The following is a 21,238-nucleotide window of genomic DNA, read 5'->3' on the forward strand; positions in this document are numbered from 1 at the left end:
CCACACTTATGGGTACATAGCCCAAAGATTTGAAAGCAGGGACTCAGATATCTGAATGGCTATGTTCATAGCAGCATAATTCACAATAACTAAAATGTGGAAACAACACAAATGTCCATCTACGGATAAACAGATAAAGAAAATGTGATATATACAAATAATAGACTGTTATTCAGCTCTAAAAAGGAAGGAAATTATGACATATGCTCCAATATTGATGAACCTTGAGGACACATGCTAAGTGAATATAAGTCAGTTACAAAAGGATAAATATATGATTCCATTTACATGAGATCCTGCAGTGATCAGATTCATAGAGACAGAAAGTAGAATGGTGGCTGCCAGGGCTAGGGAAAGAAGGGAATGGGGAGTTAGTGTTTAATGGTTGCAGAGTTTTGGTTCAGAGATATCAAAAAATTCTGGAGATGGATGATGGTGACAGTTATATACAATGTGAATGAACATAATGCTAATCAACTGTACACTTAAAAATGGCGAAAATAGGGGCATCTGGCTGGCTTAGTCGGTAGAGCATGCAACTCTTGATCTCAGGGTTGTGAGTTTGAGCCCCATGTTGGGTGTAGAGATTACTTAAAAATAAAACCTTTAAAAAATGGCTAAAATAGTAACCTTTATGTTATGTTTATTTTAGCATGTTAAAAAATAACATGACAAAAAATTAAAAAGAATCTTTTGGGGGCGGGGAGGCAATTCAGGGAAGAAAATCTTAAAAGGCTGGTTAGGGGGTAATAAAGAAAGGATGAGGAACACTGAGGCAGAAGTGACAGTGTACCAGTTCGAAGCCTGGGCCTTAGGAGGCCTGTCTTATGTGTTTCTGCTTGCCCTCTTGGGCCTCTGCCTCAGCCACAAGAACTGCACACCTGGGCCAGCTCCCTGTCTAAGGAGGATGACAGACATGTGGTCTAGGCCCAACCCCAGACTGGCAGCCGACAGCAGAGATCGGGCAGCCTGGGTCAGCCAACTCCCAGCCTACCCCCAACGCACGAGTGAGCCCAGTGGAGAAGAGCTGAGCTGAGCCCAGCTGCTCCGTGCGTCTATAAGAATAAATGACCGGTGCTTTAAGCCACTGTGGTTTGTTACTCAGCATGACTGTAGTGATACTTAATGGTATACTTTTCTTCAGAGATTTTGAGAGCTGTTCTTGAACAGGATTCCCCTTCCTTCCTTCTTTTTCCTTCCTTCCTTCCTTCCTTCCTTCCTTCCTTCCTTCCTTCCTTCCTTCCTTCCTTCCTTCCTTCCGTCTTCCCTTCGTTTTTTGTTTTTGTTTTTCAATGTGGGGCTTGAACTCACAACCCGGATTCCTTTCTCTGTACAACAGGACAATTTGTCATTTTAGTCATTCTCGTCCCTCACCTGGAAATAGCTCGAGTTTTAGAGATCAGTTTGCCAAAGCTCTGTTTCTGGTTCTATCCAGCATATTTACTGTTTGGTCTTTGGCATGGCATCACATCACACTCCCACAATATCCCTAGTCACAAAAATGCTACGAAAACACAGAACTGTGCATCACACACTGTGTTAGTATGTTGACTTGCTTGTCATCCCCCGTCCATGACAAAACAATGGAGCTCACGTGAATTCCAAAGGCACCACTGGAATGGTTAACTTCCACTGGGCTAACAGCTGGGCTAACCCAGCTGTTTTACTTCTACCTTCTGTAGCATTCTCACAACAGCAAAGACTACGACACAGCCTTATTTCCACATTTAAACAACCCCTTGGGAGAGACCTATGTGAGCAGTAATGCATAACTGTCCTAGAGCCTTTAAGTGACCAACTTCCGTGTAAAGGGCTTACCACCCCAGTGGAGGGAAGGCAGGAACGCAGATACATTGATACCATTCTTTATTTCTAACACACTTGCCCAGAAGTATAAGTTCTACCAAGGCAAGAGGTTACGCTAGATCAGTATAGGTCAGGCTTCCTCTGAAGGTAAGTGGAAGGTGACCCTCTCTGGGCCCTGACCTTCACTGGCTCTCACTGCAGGTACTAATGGTAAGAGAACAGAGGAGGTGATGGGGGGAGGAAGTGGGAAGGAAACTATGTGGGGATATGATTACAAAAGCACCAGGAGTCCAGGTGTTTCCTGTGTCTTCCCGGGCTCTGCCTTGCCTTCCCTTCCTCCCTCCTCTGAGGCCTCACCTTTGAAAAGAGACTGAAGCATCCCAGGCGGCTCACGATGCAGTAAACTTCAGGGAGACGCTTCCCTTTGCCACCAGGCTTTTGGTGTGAAACAAGGAAATCGTGAGTGTTACCATCTCAAAGTAGAGAACCCAAACATTTTTAAGTGCCTATCATGTGGCAGATGTGTTTCCCCACTGCAGCTTTTGAAAACTCATCAGGTAAGTAGTTACCAATACCCCATTTTATAGGTGGGAAGCACTTCTGGTCACACGGCATATATACTTATAGTCTCCTGAAGGGACCAAATCAAGGGTGTCATGCTCACAGTAGGTGCTCAATATGGCCTATGGAACCATAAAGTAAGGAGGCTTAGCTTGTTTACCCAAATCACTGTGGTCCCTCTTAAGGAGTTACCTTGAAACCAAATGTTGTTTATTATAATGGTAATTCCAAACCAGAAATCATTTCTGAACATCCTTTTTGGAACGTGCCTTTTAAACTAATTTTCCAACCAAAATGAAAATCTATGTCAAAGTAATTTCATCACCAAAACTTATTATCCACTTCACTTTTTAAATTGTTATCTATGCTTTTTCACTAATTCAACAAATATTTATTGAATACCTACTATGTGCTGTGCATTATCCTGACTCTAAATTATATCAACTTATTTCAAAGATTCAAATACACTGAGTGGAAAATGATTTGCTCCTATTAAAGATTTTCAAAAGAATGGGTCTCAAAAAGACAAACTCTAAAATGGGTTAGCATGATCATTTCATTGGAATACAATCCTCACTTCTAAAGGTGATTGTTCTGAAGAACACATTCTTGAATGATCTGTAGCATGAACAACAGAACTACCCTTCTTTGGCCCTTAGCAACCGTTATGAATGTGTGTGCTATAAGCTCTCTGGGTCTGTTTAGCATGTTTTATTAGAAAGAACATTTGGCTTAAGGACAGAAAGGTCTTTTATTTGGCAGGGAAAATAATGGAGGAAGTATTTTCTTTCTAAGGGAGATGGAGCTCTTGTTCCTTTCTACCACTAAGATTTCGATGAACCCCCAAATCTTTCATGTTTTTAACTCCGCTGATGAACCTGTCACACTTCCTGCCTCTTCTCTCATGGCACACGGTGAAGCCCCAGGACCCAGTGCTGCGCGGGGCTGCCCAGAGAGCTGGCAGACCAACAGAAGACTGTACTAACCAGCAGTCTTCGGCAGTAACCAAACCGTCTGCTCCCATCTTCTCCAGTTAAGACAAATGAGAAGGTTTCGCTGCATTTGGGGAAACAAAAGTACATTACATAGCAAAACAAAACAAAAGACACCTGGCAGAGAGCAATCGGGGGACATTCCAGAGGGGGCTGTCAAAAAGGGCGGCTCCCTGTCTTGCCTGTCCATCTCTGTGCGAGGACTCTGTGCGCCTGTAGTTTTGGGGTCGGTGTCAGGGAGAAGGAGACCTAAAGTGTCACTGCATCCTGAGAGGATGAGGTCCCATAGCGCTCTATCATCTGACCGCCCCGTTGCCCAAAGAACGGCAGTCACTTACAGAGCATCGATTGTGACTACGGCCCTCCGTGAGCTCCAGGGTGAGATGGCATCCGCTGTTCTAGGGATGTGACTCAGTGAAGGAGCAGCCGAAGAGGGGGACAGTTCTGTGTCCCTCTTGAAACTGCCCCTGGGGTGACCCTCCCTGAGACCTGTCTCTTCAGAGCCCCCTGAGGCTCAGACTGCCCTGAGACACTGCTGGGCCAACTTTGAGGAACATGGTGTGCCTCAAACACAGGCTATGCAGCCCTCTGAGTTTGGTCAACTGCTGAAACATCTGATAAAAAAAAATACTGGTACATAACAACATGGTTAAAGCAGAAACGTAAAGCTATCACAATCTGAGTTGACAGCTAGATGGGCTGCTATTAAATGAGTCCAGAGCACGGACAAGGAAGGGTGACAGACAATGTTCCTCTAGTTCCTCCTAGACGAAGAATTACTTTTGCCCTTCACAGAGGCTTATGAACCAAACATATGCCCAGATTGAGTGGGAGGCTGGGAATCTGCATATTTAGTCAGGTGGTTCTTATCTTCAGGGAAGTTTTAAAACACGGGTGGGGAAAGTCTCTAGCCTGGGGCCCATCAGGATCGCTGGCAGTAAGACCGAATTATGGCGTCTGTCCTCTCTGACCCCTCCCTGGTTCTTGCCGAGCCTTTGGGGGTGGGGAAGGGAAATGCCTGCACATACCTGGTAAACTGCTGGACAGGAGTCCAGTCCTTGGCATCAGGGAAACAGAACTGAGGGATAGCCTTCAGCTGGTCCTCAGACTCTCTCATGAACTTGAAAGACCTTTCCAACTGCAGCAAGAAGGGTGAGAGAAGGTTGGGGAATAAACCCCAGCTTGGGAGAGAAAGGCAGACCCTTGGCAAGACCACATCTTCCACCTGCCCACAGCTGAGAGCGCCACCTTAACCTAGGAAGGGTCTGCAGCTCAGTCTGCCGGGGCGTTTTTTTCCCAGGGTACTGTCAACTCTAGTCTTATGGGAGAAGTCAGGAGAAAACAAAATAGTGTGTTTTAGAGAAATATTCTTGCTGTCTAACATTCTGGAATATAACTGTTTTATTTATTTTATTTTTTGGACTATATTTGATTTTTTATTATTTTTTAAAAGATTTTATTTACTTATTTGACAGAGAGAGAGAGAGAGAGCGTGAGAGAGCACAGCAGGGGGAGCGGCAGAGAGAGAGGGAGAAGCAGGCTCCCCCCACTGAACAGGGAGCCCGACACGGGACTCAAGCCCAGGATTCTGGGCTCTGACCTGAGCTGAAGGCAGACGCTTAACCGACTGAGCCACCCAGGTGCCCCTGGACTATAACTATTTTAATCAATAAGGAAAAAGTGTCAAAGCAATCCCCTCCAAATAGGAGACTGAATCTGCAAGGCAGAGCCTTGAATCTGGTCTTCCAACCTCTGGGCCCCTGAAAGCTGCCCTTCCTCGATCCAGGCAAAGACATTTTGTAACACTTCTTAGTGAATACATGCAGTTAAATTACATTATACAGTAAACTTCAATGACATTAATGTCATTGTCCTTGAATGTTAGAACTGAAAGGAAATGAGACATCATCCAGTGTCACATTCTTATTTTAGAGATAAGGAAATAGCCTTGACATGTTAAGTGATATGTCCATGGTCACATAATTAGTGTGGAATCTAGCTAGGGATGGTTTTTCTTGTTTTGTTTTGTTTTTTAACTTTTACTGAGAGAGAGATTGCGGTGGGGAGGAGCAGAGGGAGAGGGACAAGAAGACTCTGCACCGAGTGTGTAGCTTGAAGGGGGGTTGATCCCACGACCCTGAGATCATGACCTGACCTAAAATCAAGAGTTGGATGCTCAAATGACTGAGCCACGCAGGTGCCCCTCTAGCTAGGAATCTTAATCTTTAGTCTCTCTCTCTCCCTGACTTATTTGACATCATAGGCTGAAGGAATATCCTCGTGTTAAAAAAACAGAACAGGGGCGCCTGGGTGGCTCAGGTGGTTAAGCGTCTGCCGTCGGCTCAGGTCATGATCCCGGAGTCCGAGGATTGAGCCCCACATCGGGCTTCCTGTTCAGCAGGGACTCTGCTTCTCCCTCTTCCTCTATTCCTCCCCGGCTCATGCTTGCTCTCTCAATCTCTCTCTCTCTCGCTCTTCTTTCTCAAATAAATACATAAAATCTTTAATGTCTGATTAAAAATTGTATTAAAGCCATGTGTTTACTTATTTGTGTATGAACAGGAGTCTGTGCTTTGCACCCCATTCTGCGGATCTGCTGAACAACAATGTGCGTGCAGTTGACAACACTGTTCTATATACTTGGAAATGTTGGGAGGGTGAATTTTATGTTGTGTGTGTGTGTGTGTGTGTGTGTGTGTGTTTTAAAGATTTTATTTATTTACGTGACAGAGAGAGATACAGTGAGAGAGGGAACACAAGCAGGGGGAGTGGGAGAGGGAGAAGCAGACTCCCCTCTGAGCAGGGAGCCCGATGTGGGGCTCAATCCCAGGACCCTGGGATCATGACATGAGCTGAAGGCAGATGCTTAATGACTGAGCCACCCAGGTGCCCCTATGTTGTATATCTTTGTGCCATGTTAAAAATGAAGCACGACAGGTTCAAGTTTAGGAAACAAAAAGGAATAATCAGTAATTAGCATATTTGTTTATAAATTTGTACTTCTAAAGTGTTGGGAAGAATGGCTGGCTTCTGTTGTTGTTATTGACACGTTTATACTTGTTAACTTTTCTTTATAAAGAGTTAAAGAAAAACATTATGCTCAAGTTACCTTCAGTAATTTGACGTACCAAATATTTGGAGTCTTCATTTCTGAAGTTAGAAAACTGTAATGTCTAACCTAAATTCTTTCTGTAACATTTTCCATCAATTTCTTATTTTGTCTCTCAGAGCTTGCCATTGACCTCCACCTCAAACCAGCTTTGCAGACAGCTTCTGAAGTCTGCAGACCACCAACACTGTTAAATGCTTCCCAGAGGATCCAGAAGCCTTCCCCAGGACACCAAATGTCAGAGAGGGGAGGTCTCTAAAGAGAGTATCCAAAGGAATACAGCACTGGGCTGATTTATTTTCAATTTTAAAACCTACTTCTCGTATGTTTTCCCTTAGGCTACAGCAAATAAAATTAAAGCTGCTATTAATATTAATGGTTGAGGGCGCCTGGGTGGCTCAGTTGGTTAAGCGACTGCCTTCGGCTCAGGTCATGATCCTGGAGTCCCGGGATCGAGTCCCACATCGGGCTCCCTGCTCAGCAGGGAGTCTGCTTCTCCCTCTGACCCTCCCCCCTCTCATGTGCTCTCTCTCTCTCTCTCATTCTTGCTCTCTCAAATAAATAAATAAAATCTTTAAAAAAAATATTAATGGTTGAGACAACTATCAATGAATGAAACACAGCCACCATTTATAGACTTAAAGCCAATTAGTAACTGTCTTTTGGTTTTCCTCCTTCAGAATCAGTAGTCACTGTCTCTTTTCTATATAATGATACTCTTTTCCCTCCATGACCCAGAAGATTCCAGCTGGTCCTGGAGCAGTTTTTAGCTCAGACTGTTGCCAAAGCAATAATTTTGACTATCCTTGGACAGTCTCACAGAGAAGCAAATACCGGCTGGGTGTAGTTGTTGGAAGGGGTCGTTAATCACCACAGAGGGAAGGGCCATCAACTATAAAGAATACAAAAGGAAAGAACAGGGACATTTCTCCACAGTGGAAACCATTAGAGAACTGCAGAGTAGGCCTTGTAGGGAGGCAAGTTCTAGCACTTTTTGACATGGCCCATCCATTTGGATATACCCGCCCTCAGATCACATGCACAATACACACAAATACATGTGAACACACATGTGCCTATACATGCTGTCATCAACATAGGAGTTATCAACCCATATGGGCACATATGTGCTCTTATATGCACATGCATTCATTTACAGGAAGTGAGACGTGGAGATGTCTCTCACAAATACAAGCAATCATAAATGGCTTGGAAAACTTCCCAGCCTCCATGAATTGTCATAAAGACAATTACACGATAGTGAGCATTTTAGTGGAACATGGCAGGCATGATCTCTAGTGTGCAAAGATGGAGGGTAAGTCTTGGTCAAGGTGACTATAGAAATGGGGGATAAAACTCATGAGAAAGAGTTAGAAAGGGGGAGAAAGAAGGAGGAAAAGGTACTTCTGACAGAGAACGAGAGCAAAGGCAAGAAGATATAAAATAGCCTGATCTGCAAAAAATGCATGTACAGAATGATCACATAACATTTAAAATATATATCTAAAGAAACACTGGCAATAAGATACATTTCCAACAGAAAGAGACTGGTTAAACAGATTAGGGCATACCCACATAACAGAGCTATATATAATTTTTAAAAAATGCTTTAGAATTTATATTAAATATGTTTCTAAATAATGATACGTTTACAAAACATGATGCAAAAATTATACAGTGTATAACACCAGTTTTGTCAGAAAATTACACTATGAGAAAAGTCTGGGAGAAAACATAATAAAATGCTAACATCAATTATCTCTGTGGAGTGGGATTATAGCTGACTTTTTCTTGATACATTTCCAGATTGGTCCCCTTTCCAATAACGACTATATAAGTTTCCACTCAAAGAAGTTTTTTTTTTTTTTTTAAGATTTTTTTATTTATTTGACAGAGAGAGAGAGAGACAGTGAGAGAGGGAACACAAGCAGGGGGAGTGGGAGAGGGAGAAGCAGGCTTCCCGCCGAGCAGGGAGCCCGACACGGGGCTTGATCCCAGGACCTGGGATCATGACCTGAGCCGAAGGCAGACGCTTAACGACTGAGCCACCCAGGCGCCCCTCAAAGAAGTTTTAATGTGGATATCTAAGAGCCTGGGGATTCCAGGTTGGAAACTACAAGCATTCAATAGTTATGGTGATTCATTCATTCATTCATGAATTAATGCCTTTGTTCCTGAAATACTGATTAAATATTGCCATGTGTACAACATTCGGTGCTAGGCCCCGAGGGAAGTAAACAGGATAAAAACAGTCCTTCGTGCCTTGGTGCTCTCTCCGTGTGGGCCTCAACTAAATGTGGGCATACCTACAGGGCGCCTGGGTGGCTCAGTCAGTTAAGAGTCCAACTCTTGATTTCAGCTCAGGTCATGATCTCAGGGTTGTGCGAGCGAGTCTTGTGTTGTGCTCTGCTTTCAGCAGAGTCTGCTTGAGAGTCTCTCCCCTTCTCCCTCTGTAGCCCCCTCTCCTTCTCTCTCAAATAAATAAATAAAATATTTTAGGAACAAATAAATAAATGTGGGCATACCTATAGTATTGGGGTTTTCAGGGGATCATCCTTGGAGGTCAGCTAAAGGAAGGCGAATAGAGCCAGTTAGGAGGGCTAGTGCCCATGGCTTACTTCGATTATACAGTTTCCATCCACGGACAGGACTTGATTGCTGCACTGGACCACAGTGGGCAGGACAGAAGGAAGCTGGCCCAGGACAGGAGGAGACCTAGGCCTCCACAGATACTGGGAGTATGCATGGGTGGTGGCAGCAAAGGGAGGCCCCTGAGGGGACCAGGACGCATACACCCTCCCCGCCTCCTGCCTCTGAGTACCTTCATTGTATGAACTGTGCAGACAGTGCTACATTCTACCTCATGAGTCTTTGTATGCTTATCTTTTGCCTTCCTGTCAGAGTGTGAGCTTCTTGAGGACAGGAAACACATTTTGCTCATCTTTGTAATAATGGGGCCAAGCAGAAAACAGCTTGAATGTAATAGGGTCTCAGTAAATTCTGGTTGGACTGAATAGAGCCTCTTTAATACTGGTATCAAAGCCCAAGAATGTATAAATGTATACATTATTGGTCATGCCATTTCAGGCTTTGCTGAGGGCCATTTCATGAACCATGTTAGAACAGAACAGAAATCTAGTGCACACATCCAGGGGTACACGGTGCACGTACAGATATTCGGCATGGACACAAACATAGCCCTCCCTGGGGAGAGTTGTGTGGCTGATGGGAAAGACGCTTCTAGGACATCTTGGAAAGAGATGTGGCTGGATAAGGAGACGGGGAGCATGAAGAAGATGGCACAGTCACCACAGCAAGTTAAGTGTTTTTGTCTGTACTTTGAGTCTTCAAATCCCTCACCTCCTGGGACCTCCACAATTCTCCAGCGGCAGCTTTTTTCATTTGCTATACCCAAATGGGGACTCACGGTTCAAGATTCTAGACAGTGAGTGTTCCTCAGACTCCCGCACCTCCCGGAAACTGCGAGTCCCAACAAGATGTGGGCACGAGTGCTACAGTCCCCCTCGAAGGCTGCCGAGGCCGAGCCACCCTGTACCTTGAGAGGGAACTGCTGGGTGAGTTCTGGCACATACGCAGCCCCGGCCTGCTTCTTGTGTAGGGACACGACCACGAAGTACTCGAACAGCTGCCTCTGTTGGTACTCCATGAGCTCCCGGTCAAGGCATGGGTATCTGGGAGCATGCTTCAGGCGGGACTTCACATTGACCAGGCGCTGGCTGTGAGCTAAAGAGAGAGGGTGAGTGAGTGCCTGGGCGTCTCTCCTTCCAACGTGGAACCGCACAGAGCTGTGGTTCCTGGCTCAGAGTACTCCTTCCGATCCTACAAGTGTTCCCACCTTTAACAAATGAATACAGAACTCTTTGTTTGGGGTCCTTGCCAAACTTGGGGGAATCAACACTGGATTGGGGGTGCGGATGCCTGGAACGTGGGGCTTTGCTCTGCCATGGGTGGGCTGGGTGGACTCGGGCCAGCGGCTTGAGTCATTCTTGTGTACCTCTGTCAGTTGGGGTGGAGACACTGACTCTTCCCCTCACATATTTCCTTCATCTTTCAGTTTGTGGGATGTGACAAAATCCAGACCACAGAGCTTTGCAAACAGGAAACTGTCATCATCTGCGTGACAGGCCGGGCAGAGCCACGACTAAGTCAGGAGCTCCTGCCCGCCTTCCCTTCTGCCGCTGTTCTCTGTGATGGAAAGGGGCTTGTTTCATCCTAGAGGTGGGCCAGGGAGCACGGGGTGTGAGAGATGAATGAGGCAGGGCCGCTGACCAGACAGGTCCCCATCACCTCACTCAGCAGGTCCGGACTATGGCTTTCCTGGGCTTCCCCCTGGGGTCTGAGAAATTGTGGAAAACTCACTAAAGCCTAGACAAAAGTCACCGAATTTAGATCTACAGAGACCAATTATTTCAGTGACTTCATTTGATAGATGAGGAATTAGAGGCCCTGAGATCTTAAGTGATTTCCTTCTGGTCCTATAGCAATTGTCACAGGAGTGGGACAAGAGCCCAGGTGTCTGGAACCCCAGACCAGCTGCACTGTACATCCCAGGTGTGCAAAACAGCTATAACGGAACGGCACGGCAACGGGGCCACCGTAGATGTAGACACCCTGCATCTCTGGAGCCATAGACTCAGTGACCAAACAGGCCCATGCTGGTCACGCTCAGGACTGACCGGCCCCCACGCACCCTGTGGGTCCCCCATCCCCCCAGACGTTCACGCCTTGCCCAACAAGCTCGTGTAAGGACGCTCGGTCTCATCCCTCACATTAAGCAGGAAGGGCCACATTGGTAGCCCCCCAGCCCCCTGCCTGTGCCCTGCACAGCAGCTGGTCTTCTCACCTTTCAGCTTCTCTTCCGTGTCACTGTCAGACTCACTGTTTTCATCTGTCACTAGACAGAAAAACAAACAAACAAACAAACAAACAACATAAAAAATGGCAATAGGACGAAAGGTGCTTATGTGAGTTTTTCTAATAAGAAAACTTTTTGTATGAAGTGACACAAATCCAAGATTTCTACTTCAGAGGGGCTATTTTCTTTCTGGCGATTTAAATGTAATGGACAAACTAGGTCTTCGTCCAACTAAATATAATTTCCAAATTAATGTGGCTCTAGTTCAGATGGCACCTATATCCGATAATATAGCAGATACTGGCTCCTTGTATGCATGGGAAGCAAAGAAGGCAGCTCCCAGGGTGAGCCGGATGGACAGTGGAACAGGACCAGAGGATGCACCACCAGGCTGAGCTCATTCCTGGCTCTTGGCTGTCCCGCGATCCCAAGGACAACAGGAGATATATACAAAGCACCACCTTGTTCTCCTCTTTGGTGAGCCAACCCCAAACAACAGGATGCCTCTTGTAGGAAGACTCTTGTTTTCACATAGTTGGGGGAGGTGGGACGGTGGACGGTACCTTTTCCCGAGCCGCTCTCCGTGGACTGGGAGAGCCTCTTCACGCGTTTCTTCCCTCTCCGGGCCTCATAAATGGCATTGATTCGCAACACCAGCTGTCAGGCGCAGGGAGAAGAAAAGCCAGTGTTAGCAGCTGGGATTCCTCTATTGCTCGTTCTCTTCTGGGACGATCGAAGGCCCAGGGAAGGAGGGAGGAGCCGTTTCCCACTGGTCCACTGGCATCTTTCAACTACTCTTTTCTACCAGACAGGAACATGACTTTCGAGAACACTAAAGGAGGCTGCCAGCCTCACTGATGTGTGAACGCATGATGTCTAAATATACTAACGCAGGCAGCCGGGACACAGGGAGACAATTTCATTGGCTAATTGTGTGACGGCTGCTCCCCCTTCGATGCCTCGATGTCACTGTGCCTTGGGGGCAGCCTTTGCCCCCCACCCCCCGGGGTGGGGGGAAACAAGAAAAGGAAGAGACAGCAAAAATAAAAAGCCTCCCAGGCCGGGCCCCTTTTGTAGGAACGGTGCCAAAGACCGTCTGAGCGGCACTGGGCAGCAAGGGGGCAGCGATTACGGTGGTTTTGAGTTCTAGCTTGGGGCTGCGTGGTGGTGCCCTGCACCCAGCAGACCCAGCACACCCCCCTTCTTGCAGGGGAGCGCTCATCCACACTCATGGAGGCCTTTGGTGATCTCTCCTACTGCTCAGCAGGCACCACTACTCAGCAGCACATTTTCCACACCGACTCTAGCAGACCCATCTGGCCATGGAAAACCCGGGTCACTTCCCACCAGGCTTTACAGCACCGCCTGCAAATTTCAAGAGTGGAAGCTCCCTGGGCCCCACCTGACTGCGAGAAAGGGAAGTCTACCCATGCATAGTCAAGGCAAGCCAGTGATTTTAATTAATTAAATAATTAAAGTTTATTTTCTTTAGTAATTTCTACACCCAACGTGAGGCTCAAAACCATGACCCTGAGATCAAGAGCCACATGCTCCACCTAGTGAGCCCCCAACAGGTGATTTTAAAGGGAAGCTGTGTTTAAATAAAATCTTAGAAAAAAAACCAGTGGGGGGGCACCTGGGTGGCTCAGTCATTGGGCGTCTGCCTTCGGCTCAGGTCGTGATCCCAGGGTCCTGGGATCAAACCATGCATCGGGCTCCCTGCTCAGCGGGGAGTCTGCTTCTCCCTCTCCCTCTCCCCCTGCTTGTGTTCCCTCTCTCGCTGTGTCTCTCTCTGTCAAATAAATAAATAAAATCTTAAAAAAAAATAAAGGGGAACTGTGTGTGAAACCTGCCTTAAAAAGTTTTATATTCTTTTTGGCCTTGGAAGAACTGGAGAGAGGATGTGCTATAGTAAACTGGGTGATGGGCACACAGGTGGGTGCAGTGGGTTAGCTGATGCCAATCCCTGACTCTGCCCTCCACTTCCTCTGTCCCACTCCCTGAAGTAGCTCACCAGCTCCTCTCCACAAGCCAGAGCGCTGGACCGCCAGTGGAGGAAGGTGGCTCATCCTCCACGTCTCCTTGTGGTGGGCCTGGGCCCTGGTCCTCCAGCTCTGCAACTGGTAAGACACTGCCCTGCCATATCCTTGGACACCTACACACTCTGGGTCCTGACAGGTGGCCCAGCCCTGGCCTTGCCAGCTCTCTCTGTGAATTCCTTGTCCCCAACCCTGCGCTGGCTTTGCCTTATCTGAATGAGGTCTCTGCCTTCACCACCAAACCCCTCCCGTGCGGCAGTTATTTATATTTGTTCTTACGAACCAGCCATTTCCTTGAGAGCTCATAGTCCTGAACTGGCTCTCTTTTCTTTTTACACACGTCCTAACCATTGGAATATTAATGTTAACCCCATTTCCCACGGAAGAAGACAATGCATAAATGAGATGCTGGTATTATTCACAATAGTCAGGAAGTGAAAACATCCAAATGTCGATTAAAGGATGAATGGGTAAGCACAGTGTGGTACATACATACAGTGGCACATTAGTTAGCCTTCAAAAGGAAGGGAATTTGGACACATGCTCCAGCATAAATGAAACTTGAGGATGTTCTGCTAAGAGAAATAAGTCAGTCACAAAAGGACAAATATTATATGATTTCATTTATATGAGGTACCTGGAATAGGAAAATTCAAAGAGACAAAAAGTAGAATGATGGTTGCCAGAGGCTGGGGAGGAGGGTGGCATGGGAGTTAGGGTTTAACGGGGTGCAGAGTTTCCGTTTGGGGAGATGAAGAGTTCTGTAGATGGGGCTGGATCCCCTGACCATGAGATCATTGCTCAGTGGGGAGCATCTGTTGATGGTTGTATAACAGTGTAAATGTACTTAATGCTACTGAACTGTACACTTAAAAATGGTTAAAATGGCAATTTTTATGTTGTATATATTTACCACAATTTAAAAATATATAAATAAACAAATGAGTTACTAGGTCAAATTGTGGGGTTTTTTTTGGGGGGGGAGGATTTTTAAACCCATTCAGCCTCCTCTCACCCAACATCCAAAATTAACTAGAAAGAAGACAGCTACAATACAGTTAACATCCTTCCACTTATTAAAATATAGTGAACACTAGAATGTAAGTTTCATGCAGGTGGGGATCTTTGTCATTTTGGTTTGTTGCTGTAAAAGTACCTGTATGGGCTGGAACAGAGCCTGGCACCTGGTAGATACCCAACAAATATTTGTTGATAGTGAATTTGTTGGATGAATACTAAGCATCCCGTACAAGGGGTTTTGCTAGAAGCTGTGAGGGGTAAAAAGATATATGGAACATGGCATCTGTTCTCAGGAAGTTTATAAGCTAATCGCAAGGACCAAATGCATTCATAGCTATCATACAAGACAGTTCATGAGTGCTGTGTGAGTAGTATAAATGACATGACAGAGAAAGTTCTTCTCACTTTAAATCAGGTCGTGGAATAAGTGGAAGCCATAAATACTTCAGTCAACAAATCTCTGTTCCTTTTTATTTAAAGGATTATTCCCAGAGAGAAAAACTTTAAACATGCTCTCACATAATTATACTTTAACAGGAGTGAAGTTTTGTTGTTTTAAAAGTGTTCTGTACTAGGGGGCGCCTGGATGGCCCAGGCGGTTAAGTGTCAATTCTTTTTTTTTTTTTTAAGATTTTATTTATTTTGACAGAGAGAGAGAGCACGCGAGCCAGTACACAAGCACAGGGAGGGGCAGAGCCAGAGGGAGAAGGCGGCTCCCCAATGAGCAAGGAGCCCTATGTGGGACTTGATCTCAGGACCCTGGGATCATGACCTGAGCTGAAGGCACACGCTTAACCTACTGAGCCACCCAGGTGTCCCTAAGTGTCGATTATTGATTTCAGCTCAGGTCATGATCTCATGGTCATGGGATCCAGCCCCATGTTGGGCTCCATGCTCAGCAGGGAGTCTGCTTGAGATTCTCCTTCTCCCTCTGCCCTTCTTCCCACGTGCTTCCTCTCTCTCAAATAAATAAATAAAATCTTAAAAAAAAAAAAAGAATCATGTACTCAAACCTAGAGTTGTGTTAAAGCTCTTTTAACCCAACAGCTAATTCACCTGATCATCCCTGTTTAATTTGCTAAAATGATGGTGAGGCTGGCAGTATAGATGTTAATGGCCACTTTATTTTTATTTTTTTTAAAGATTTTATTTATTTATTTGACAGAGCGAGACACAGCGAGAGAGGGAACACAAGCAGGGGGAGTGGGAGAGGGAGAAGCAGGCTTCCCGCGGAGCAGGGAGCCGGATGCGGGGCTCATGACCTGAGCTGAAGGCAGATGCTTAACGACTGAGCCACCCAGGCACCCCAATGGCCACTTTAAATTATCCCACAATTGAGGATTTTGACATTACAGATACCTACGAATGTGCCAGAACAAGCAGAAGGGGAGTTAAGGGAGTGACTAGAGACGCCACACTTTGTGGGCCCCTGGGAGCAGCTACCACGATGGCACAGGACAGTGACTTTGGAGGACAGCCGAGGGGAGGCATGGGAGTGAATCTGTGCTGAAAGAGACTGGGGTCCAGGTGTTAGTGGAGCTCATTCAGCAAACATCAAATAATCAATATGCAACCTGCTCCACACCCTGGGCCCCAGGCCAGATGAGGCCGAACCTGGAGAGCCTGAAGGGGGAGGAGCCATGGCTCCTCTCCTGGCCCCTTTGCCCGCCCTTCATCAGTAAAACAAAGGAAGATGTCTTTTCTCCTGTTCCAACCAAAACCCTGACCAGGTTGCAGGTTACAGGTCTCTTCTCCACCACCCGACCCTAGCCGCCCTTACTCTTCAGAATGTACTCTGATGGGCAAGGTGACTTAACTTCATTTGAATGAGAAAGTTGGGGATGGGTGTGGTAGGGGTGAAATTATGGCTCAGAATACTGACTAACCAAACTGTTAGGAGGAACCAGCTTGTAAATGTCCCATGACTTTCAGGTCAATGCATCACTTTGAGAAATCAGATGAAACCTAACAGACAATCTTCCCCTCTTGCCTCCATCCCCCAAAATGCTCCACACAAAGTCTTACACAATTTTCCGGGTTTCGTGACCCCTAAATCCCATCCATCCATGCACGTACTCTGAAATGAAAAATCTCTGCTCTAAAAGTTCCCGTCAGAAGTTGGTACCAAAGTGGCCGCTGAAGAGGGACCAACACAGCAGGGCTGGAACGGAGCAAAAGGGAATCGAATCAATAGCAGATGCATTAGGATGCACATCTGCCCCCGGGGCATGTTTTACCTTTCGGGTTGAAAAGAGCCAGGAAAGATGTATTTTTGACAAGTGCCGCCTCAGAGCACAGGCTCCACATGGTACCGCCTCTGCAGCTGGTGCTGTGGCCAAAGTGTGAGTCAGAGTGTGATGAATGGAGCTCTACTTTTTGAGGCCGGGAAGGAGGAGGAAGTGGCCTTTTGAGGCCGGGCATTGGAAACATGGTCTGGGATCACGAGTACAGTGAGAGGTTAGGCTGGGAGAGGAATGGCTAAGGGGAAGGCTGCAGGACCACAAGAATTATTATGACAAAGGCCCAGACAGCCCAGCCCGCTGGCTCACAGTGTCTACCTGGTGATGAAGCAGGTAGAAGAGGCCCAGGGTTCTGTTCTCTGCCTAGACTCCTCTGCAGCCTTCCTTGGCAGGGAAGGGGGAGTACAAATCCGCATACGAAGCTTGTTGCAAGCCTTACCTTGGGTATCTTTCTCTTCTTCCTGCCATTCTGTGGGTCTCCAAGGTTAAAGAAAGTGTCATCAGGGCTGCTGGGGGTGGAGGGGGGGCTGATTTTGGAAGGGGACCCATATCCATCCCGACTCAGCTTCCTGGTGTCCAGCAATTTGAAGTTCCTCCTCTCTGAATTTTGCCGGAAAAAAGCAGGTTTGGCCAATGACTGCTGGGAGGGGAAAGGAGAAAAGAAAAGAAGAGTAAATACAAAGGGCCTAAGTGGCAGGTAGCTGGGGGTGCCAGTGATACAGACCACGAGATTGAGAGGGAAAGCTTGGTCTCTCTTCCCAGGGTATGCTGAGTTTGTCTCTGATAAAGGACGCAGATCCAATCCTGTCTCTCTCTCTCTCTCTTTCTTTTTAAAGATTTTATTTATTTATTTGGGAGAGAGAGAGAGTGATTGAGAGAGCATGAGCAGGGTAGAGGGGCAGAGGGAGAGAGAGAAGCAGACTCCCCACTGAGCAGGCAGCCGTACGTGGGGCTCGATCCTAGGACCCCGGGATCATGGCCTGAGCCAAAAGCAGACGCTTAACCGACTGAGCCACCCAGGTACCCCCAATCCAGTCTCTCTTTTTAGACAAGTGGGAATTCACTGGCTCAGTCCCTTATCTGTACAAATCAGGTGTTCTGAGAACCAAGACCCACTGTACTCAGAGGGAGAAAACCTAAGCAGAGCTTTGACCCTGCTGCTGATAAGCTGAGTACCTCTTGTTGAAGGAGTTTCAAACCCTAAGGTTCAGTGTTTAATTTCTAAAAATGAGCCACTTTAAGGTCAAAGGCAAACAGAAAACTGGTTAAAAAAAACAACAACAACAACAAAACCCCCCAAAACCCTGCAACTTATAGAACTTATTTTTCTAACACATACTATGAATTAATGAAAAGACAAACAGGCAAAAAAAAAAAAAGGAATAGAAAATTTATAGAAAAAGAAATACAATGATGCTTAGATATAGAAAAAGATTCTCAGCTTCACTCATAAGAGAAAAATTAAAACTCCATCAAGCAGACATTTTTCACTCAAAGATTAGCAAAGATAAATTTGCTGGATTAGTGGAACTCACTGGATTAGTGACAGTGAGGGAAATAGTCCCTTTCACGCTTCATACAATGTTGGTAGGACTAGAAATTGGTACAGGTCTATGGAGGGCAATGGAGCAGTGTCAACAAAATTACAAACGCATACACCCTTTCACCCAGCAATTCCACCTGTAGGAATGGGCCTACTTGTGCAAAGTTACATTGCACAAGGCAAACTATACTGTATACTGTGCAAAGTTACATTGCACGAGGCAAACTATATTGTATACTATGAAATGGTTTATAAACACAAAGTACTGGAAACAACCTAAATGTCCATCAGCAGAGGCTGGTCAAATAAATTATGGTACATCTATACAGTGGAATACAATGCAGGTACAAAAACAACAATGTACTGATATAGAAGGTTCTCTCAGATGCATATTGTTAAGCATTAAAAGCAAAGAGTAGAACAATTGGTATAACATTCTGATATTTGTGTGTGTGTGTGTGTGTTTTTAAAGATTTATTTATTTATTTGAGAGAGAGAGAATGAGAGAGAGAGAGAGTACATGACGGGGGGAGGGTCAGAGGGAGAAGCAGGCTCCTTTGCTGAGCAGGGAGCCTGATGTGGGACTCGATCCCAGGACTCCGGGATCATGACCTGAGCCGAAGGCAGTCGCTTAACCAACTGAGCCACCCAGGTGCCCCCCCCCCTTTTTTTAAAGATTTATTTATTTATTAGAGAGAGAATGAGAGAGAGAGAGTACATGAGAGGGGGGAGGGTGTGTGTGTGTTTTAAGGAGCTATTCTGCTGGTGTATGCATAGAATAGTTCTGAAAGATACATAAGAAACTAACTGGTTGTTCTGGGGGAGAGAAATGGAGGGTCAGGGGTGAGAGGAAGATTTTTCACTATATACCTTTCATACTCCTTAAATTTTGAACCATATGAATATGTTAACATGGAAATAAGAAATATTAGTAAGATAAAATTTAAAAACTACTTGGACTGGGGCGCCTGGGTGGCTCAGCCGTTAAGCGTCTGCCTTCGGCTCAGGTCATGGTCCCAGGGTCCTGGGATCGAGCCCCGCATCGGGCTCCCTGCTCTGCGGGAAGCCTGCTTCTCCCTCTCCCACTCCCCCTGCTTGTGTTCCCTCTCTCGCTGTGTCTGTCTCTGTCAAATAAATAAATAAAATCTTTAAAAAAAAAAACACAAAAAAACTACTTGGACTACCTGTTTCCTAAAGGTACTTCCAGGACACACACTGTATGATACTATAATTATAACTACAAAGTGTCCTTTTTAAAATGAATTAATGAATTAGGTGGTGAAAAGGTATATAAAGCACCTAGCAAAATACCTGATACACAATAGGCATTCAATATAAGTTTTTTCTGGGGCGCCTGGGTGGCTCAGTCATTAAGCGTTTGCCTTAGGCTCAGGTCATGATCCCATGGTCCTGGGATCGAGCCCCACATCGGGCTCCTTGCTCAGCGGGAAGCCCGCTTCTCCCTCTACCACTCCCCCTGCTTGTGTTCCCTCTCTTGCTATGTATCTCTCTGTCAAATAAATAAATAAAATCTTTAAAAAATATATATATATGTTTTTCTCATATGACATGGACATTTTTTCATACTTTAATATGCTAACTGCTTTTTTCTTTAGCATATTATTTTTTTAAAGATTTTATTTATTTGAGAGAAAGCACAAGCGGGGTGAGGGGCAGAAGGAAAGGAAGAAGCAGGCTCCCCATGAGGGAGCCTGAGGCGGGGCTGGATCCCAGAACCCTGGGATCATGACCTGAGCTGAAGGCAGACGCTTAACCAACTGAGCCACCCAGGTAGCCCTCTTTAGTATATTATTTATGTTCTTTGCCCATTTATCTTTTGGAATTCCAGGGTTTTTCTTATTAATTTGAATGAGCTCTTTATATAGAACAAATACGAACTATTTGTCAGTTTTGCTGCAAGTGTGTTTTTCTCATGGTATTTTTTTTTTGTATATGAAAATCTGTTCATCTTTTCTTGTGCGATTGATTTAATCTTGTCTCTCTAGAAAATCTATATCTTTTTAGAGGTTTAATACATACTTAATTCCATTTTCTTTTGGATTTTCTTAGTCTATTTTGAACATATTTTATTCATTAATCCATCAGTAATTTATTTTATTGTATGTTAGTCTAAAGTGATTTTTCCCCCAAGCTTAAGTTATCCCTATTCCATTTAATAAATGAGCCTTTTTTTTGCTATCAGTTTACAAGGCCACATTTATTACATCTTAAACTCTTATAGAATAGTCTTACTCTGTTCCACTGATTTCTCAATTCTTTTTTTTTTTAAAGATTTTATTTTTATTTATTCGAGAGAGAGAGAGAATGAAAGATAGAGAGCGCGAGAGGGAAGAGGGTCGGAGGGAGAAGCAGACTCCCCGCTGAGCAGGGAGCCCGATGTGGGACTCGATCCCGGGACTCCAGGATCTTGACCTGAGCCGAAGGCAGTCGCTTAACCAACTGAGCCACCCAGGCGCCCTGATTTCTCAATTCTTGTATAGTTCCGAATAGTATATAACAATAACTCCAGAAACTTTTCTTTTTAAAGATTTCTGGGAATAAAGACTCCTAGCCTTCCTAAGTGGCCTGCTCTGATATTTGTATCATGAGTCTACGGGGAGCAATCAATTGCTTAGCATCACAAGCCCTGAGTAGAAAAAGCCAGTATGGGGATGCCTGGGTGGCTCAGTCAGCTGAGTGTCTGCCTTTGGCTCAGGTCACGATCCCAGGGTCCTGGGATTGAGTCCCACATAAGGCTCCTTGCTCAGCAGGGAGCCTGCTTCTCCCCCTGCTTGTGCTCTCTCTCTCTGACAAATAAATAAAACCTTAAAAAAAAAAAAAGCCAGTATGGTTTGCTCACTATGGGCATCTTAATAATTAAACCAGCACAAGAAGAAGGAAGAATGACGATCTTTCTTATAGACCAAATTCCAACTGCAGTGAAATCCAAGGAATGGGCCCAATTCTTTCACTGCATTAGAGTCACCTATCAAATTCTTGGCAAAAAGCAGTTATCTGTTTTCATTAGACTTTTAGGTTGTGAGAGTGTTTG

General features: G+C 45.4%; 1 protein-coding gene across 5 annotated transcripts in view; it reads right to left on the minus strand.

The window, feature by feature from the left end:
• The window catches only part of DENND2A (DENN domain containing 2A), a 98,312-nt gene that overhangs the window by 26,079 nt on the left and 50,995 nt on the right, over positions 1 to 21,238 (minus strand). For 4 of the 5 annotated variants that reach the window (XM_073899283.1, XM_073899282.1, XM_025854938.2 and 1 more), the window contains exons 6-12: positions 17,083 to 17,283; positions 11,908 to 12,001; positions 11,333 to 11,383; positions 10,025 to 10,212; positions 4,388 to 4,497; positions 3,354 to 3,423; positions 2,164 to 2,241 (exon numbers count right to left, since the gene is read on the minus strand). In XM_073899283.1, the coding sequence (XP_073755384.1) occupies positions 2,164 to 2,241; positions 3,354 to 3,423; positions 4,388 to 4,497; positions 10,025 to 10,212; positions 11,333 to 11,383; positions 11,908 to 12,001; positions 17,083 to 17,283 (792 nt within the window). The remainder of the gene's footprint in view (positions 1 to 2,163; positions 2,242 to 3,353; positions 3,424 to 4,387; positions 4,498 to 10,024; positions 10,213 to 11,332; positions 11,384 to 11,907; positions 12,002 to 17,082; positions 17,284 to 21,238) is intronic. The other variant, XM_073899281.1, reaches the window with a different exon arrangement.

Source organism: Callorhinus ursinus, unplaced genomic scaffold (genome assembly GCF_003265705.2).
Source record: "Callorhinus ursinus isolate GAN/ISIS: 27379988/994484 unplaced genomic scaffold, GSC_fseal_2.0 scaffold12, whole genome shotgun sequence".
Lineage (NCBI taxonomy): Eukaryota > Metazoa > Chordata > Mammalia > Carnivora > Otariidae > Callorhinus > Callorhinus ursinus.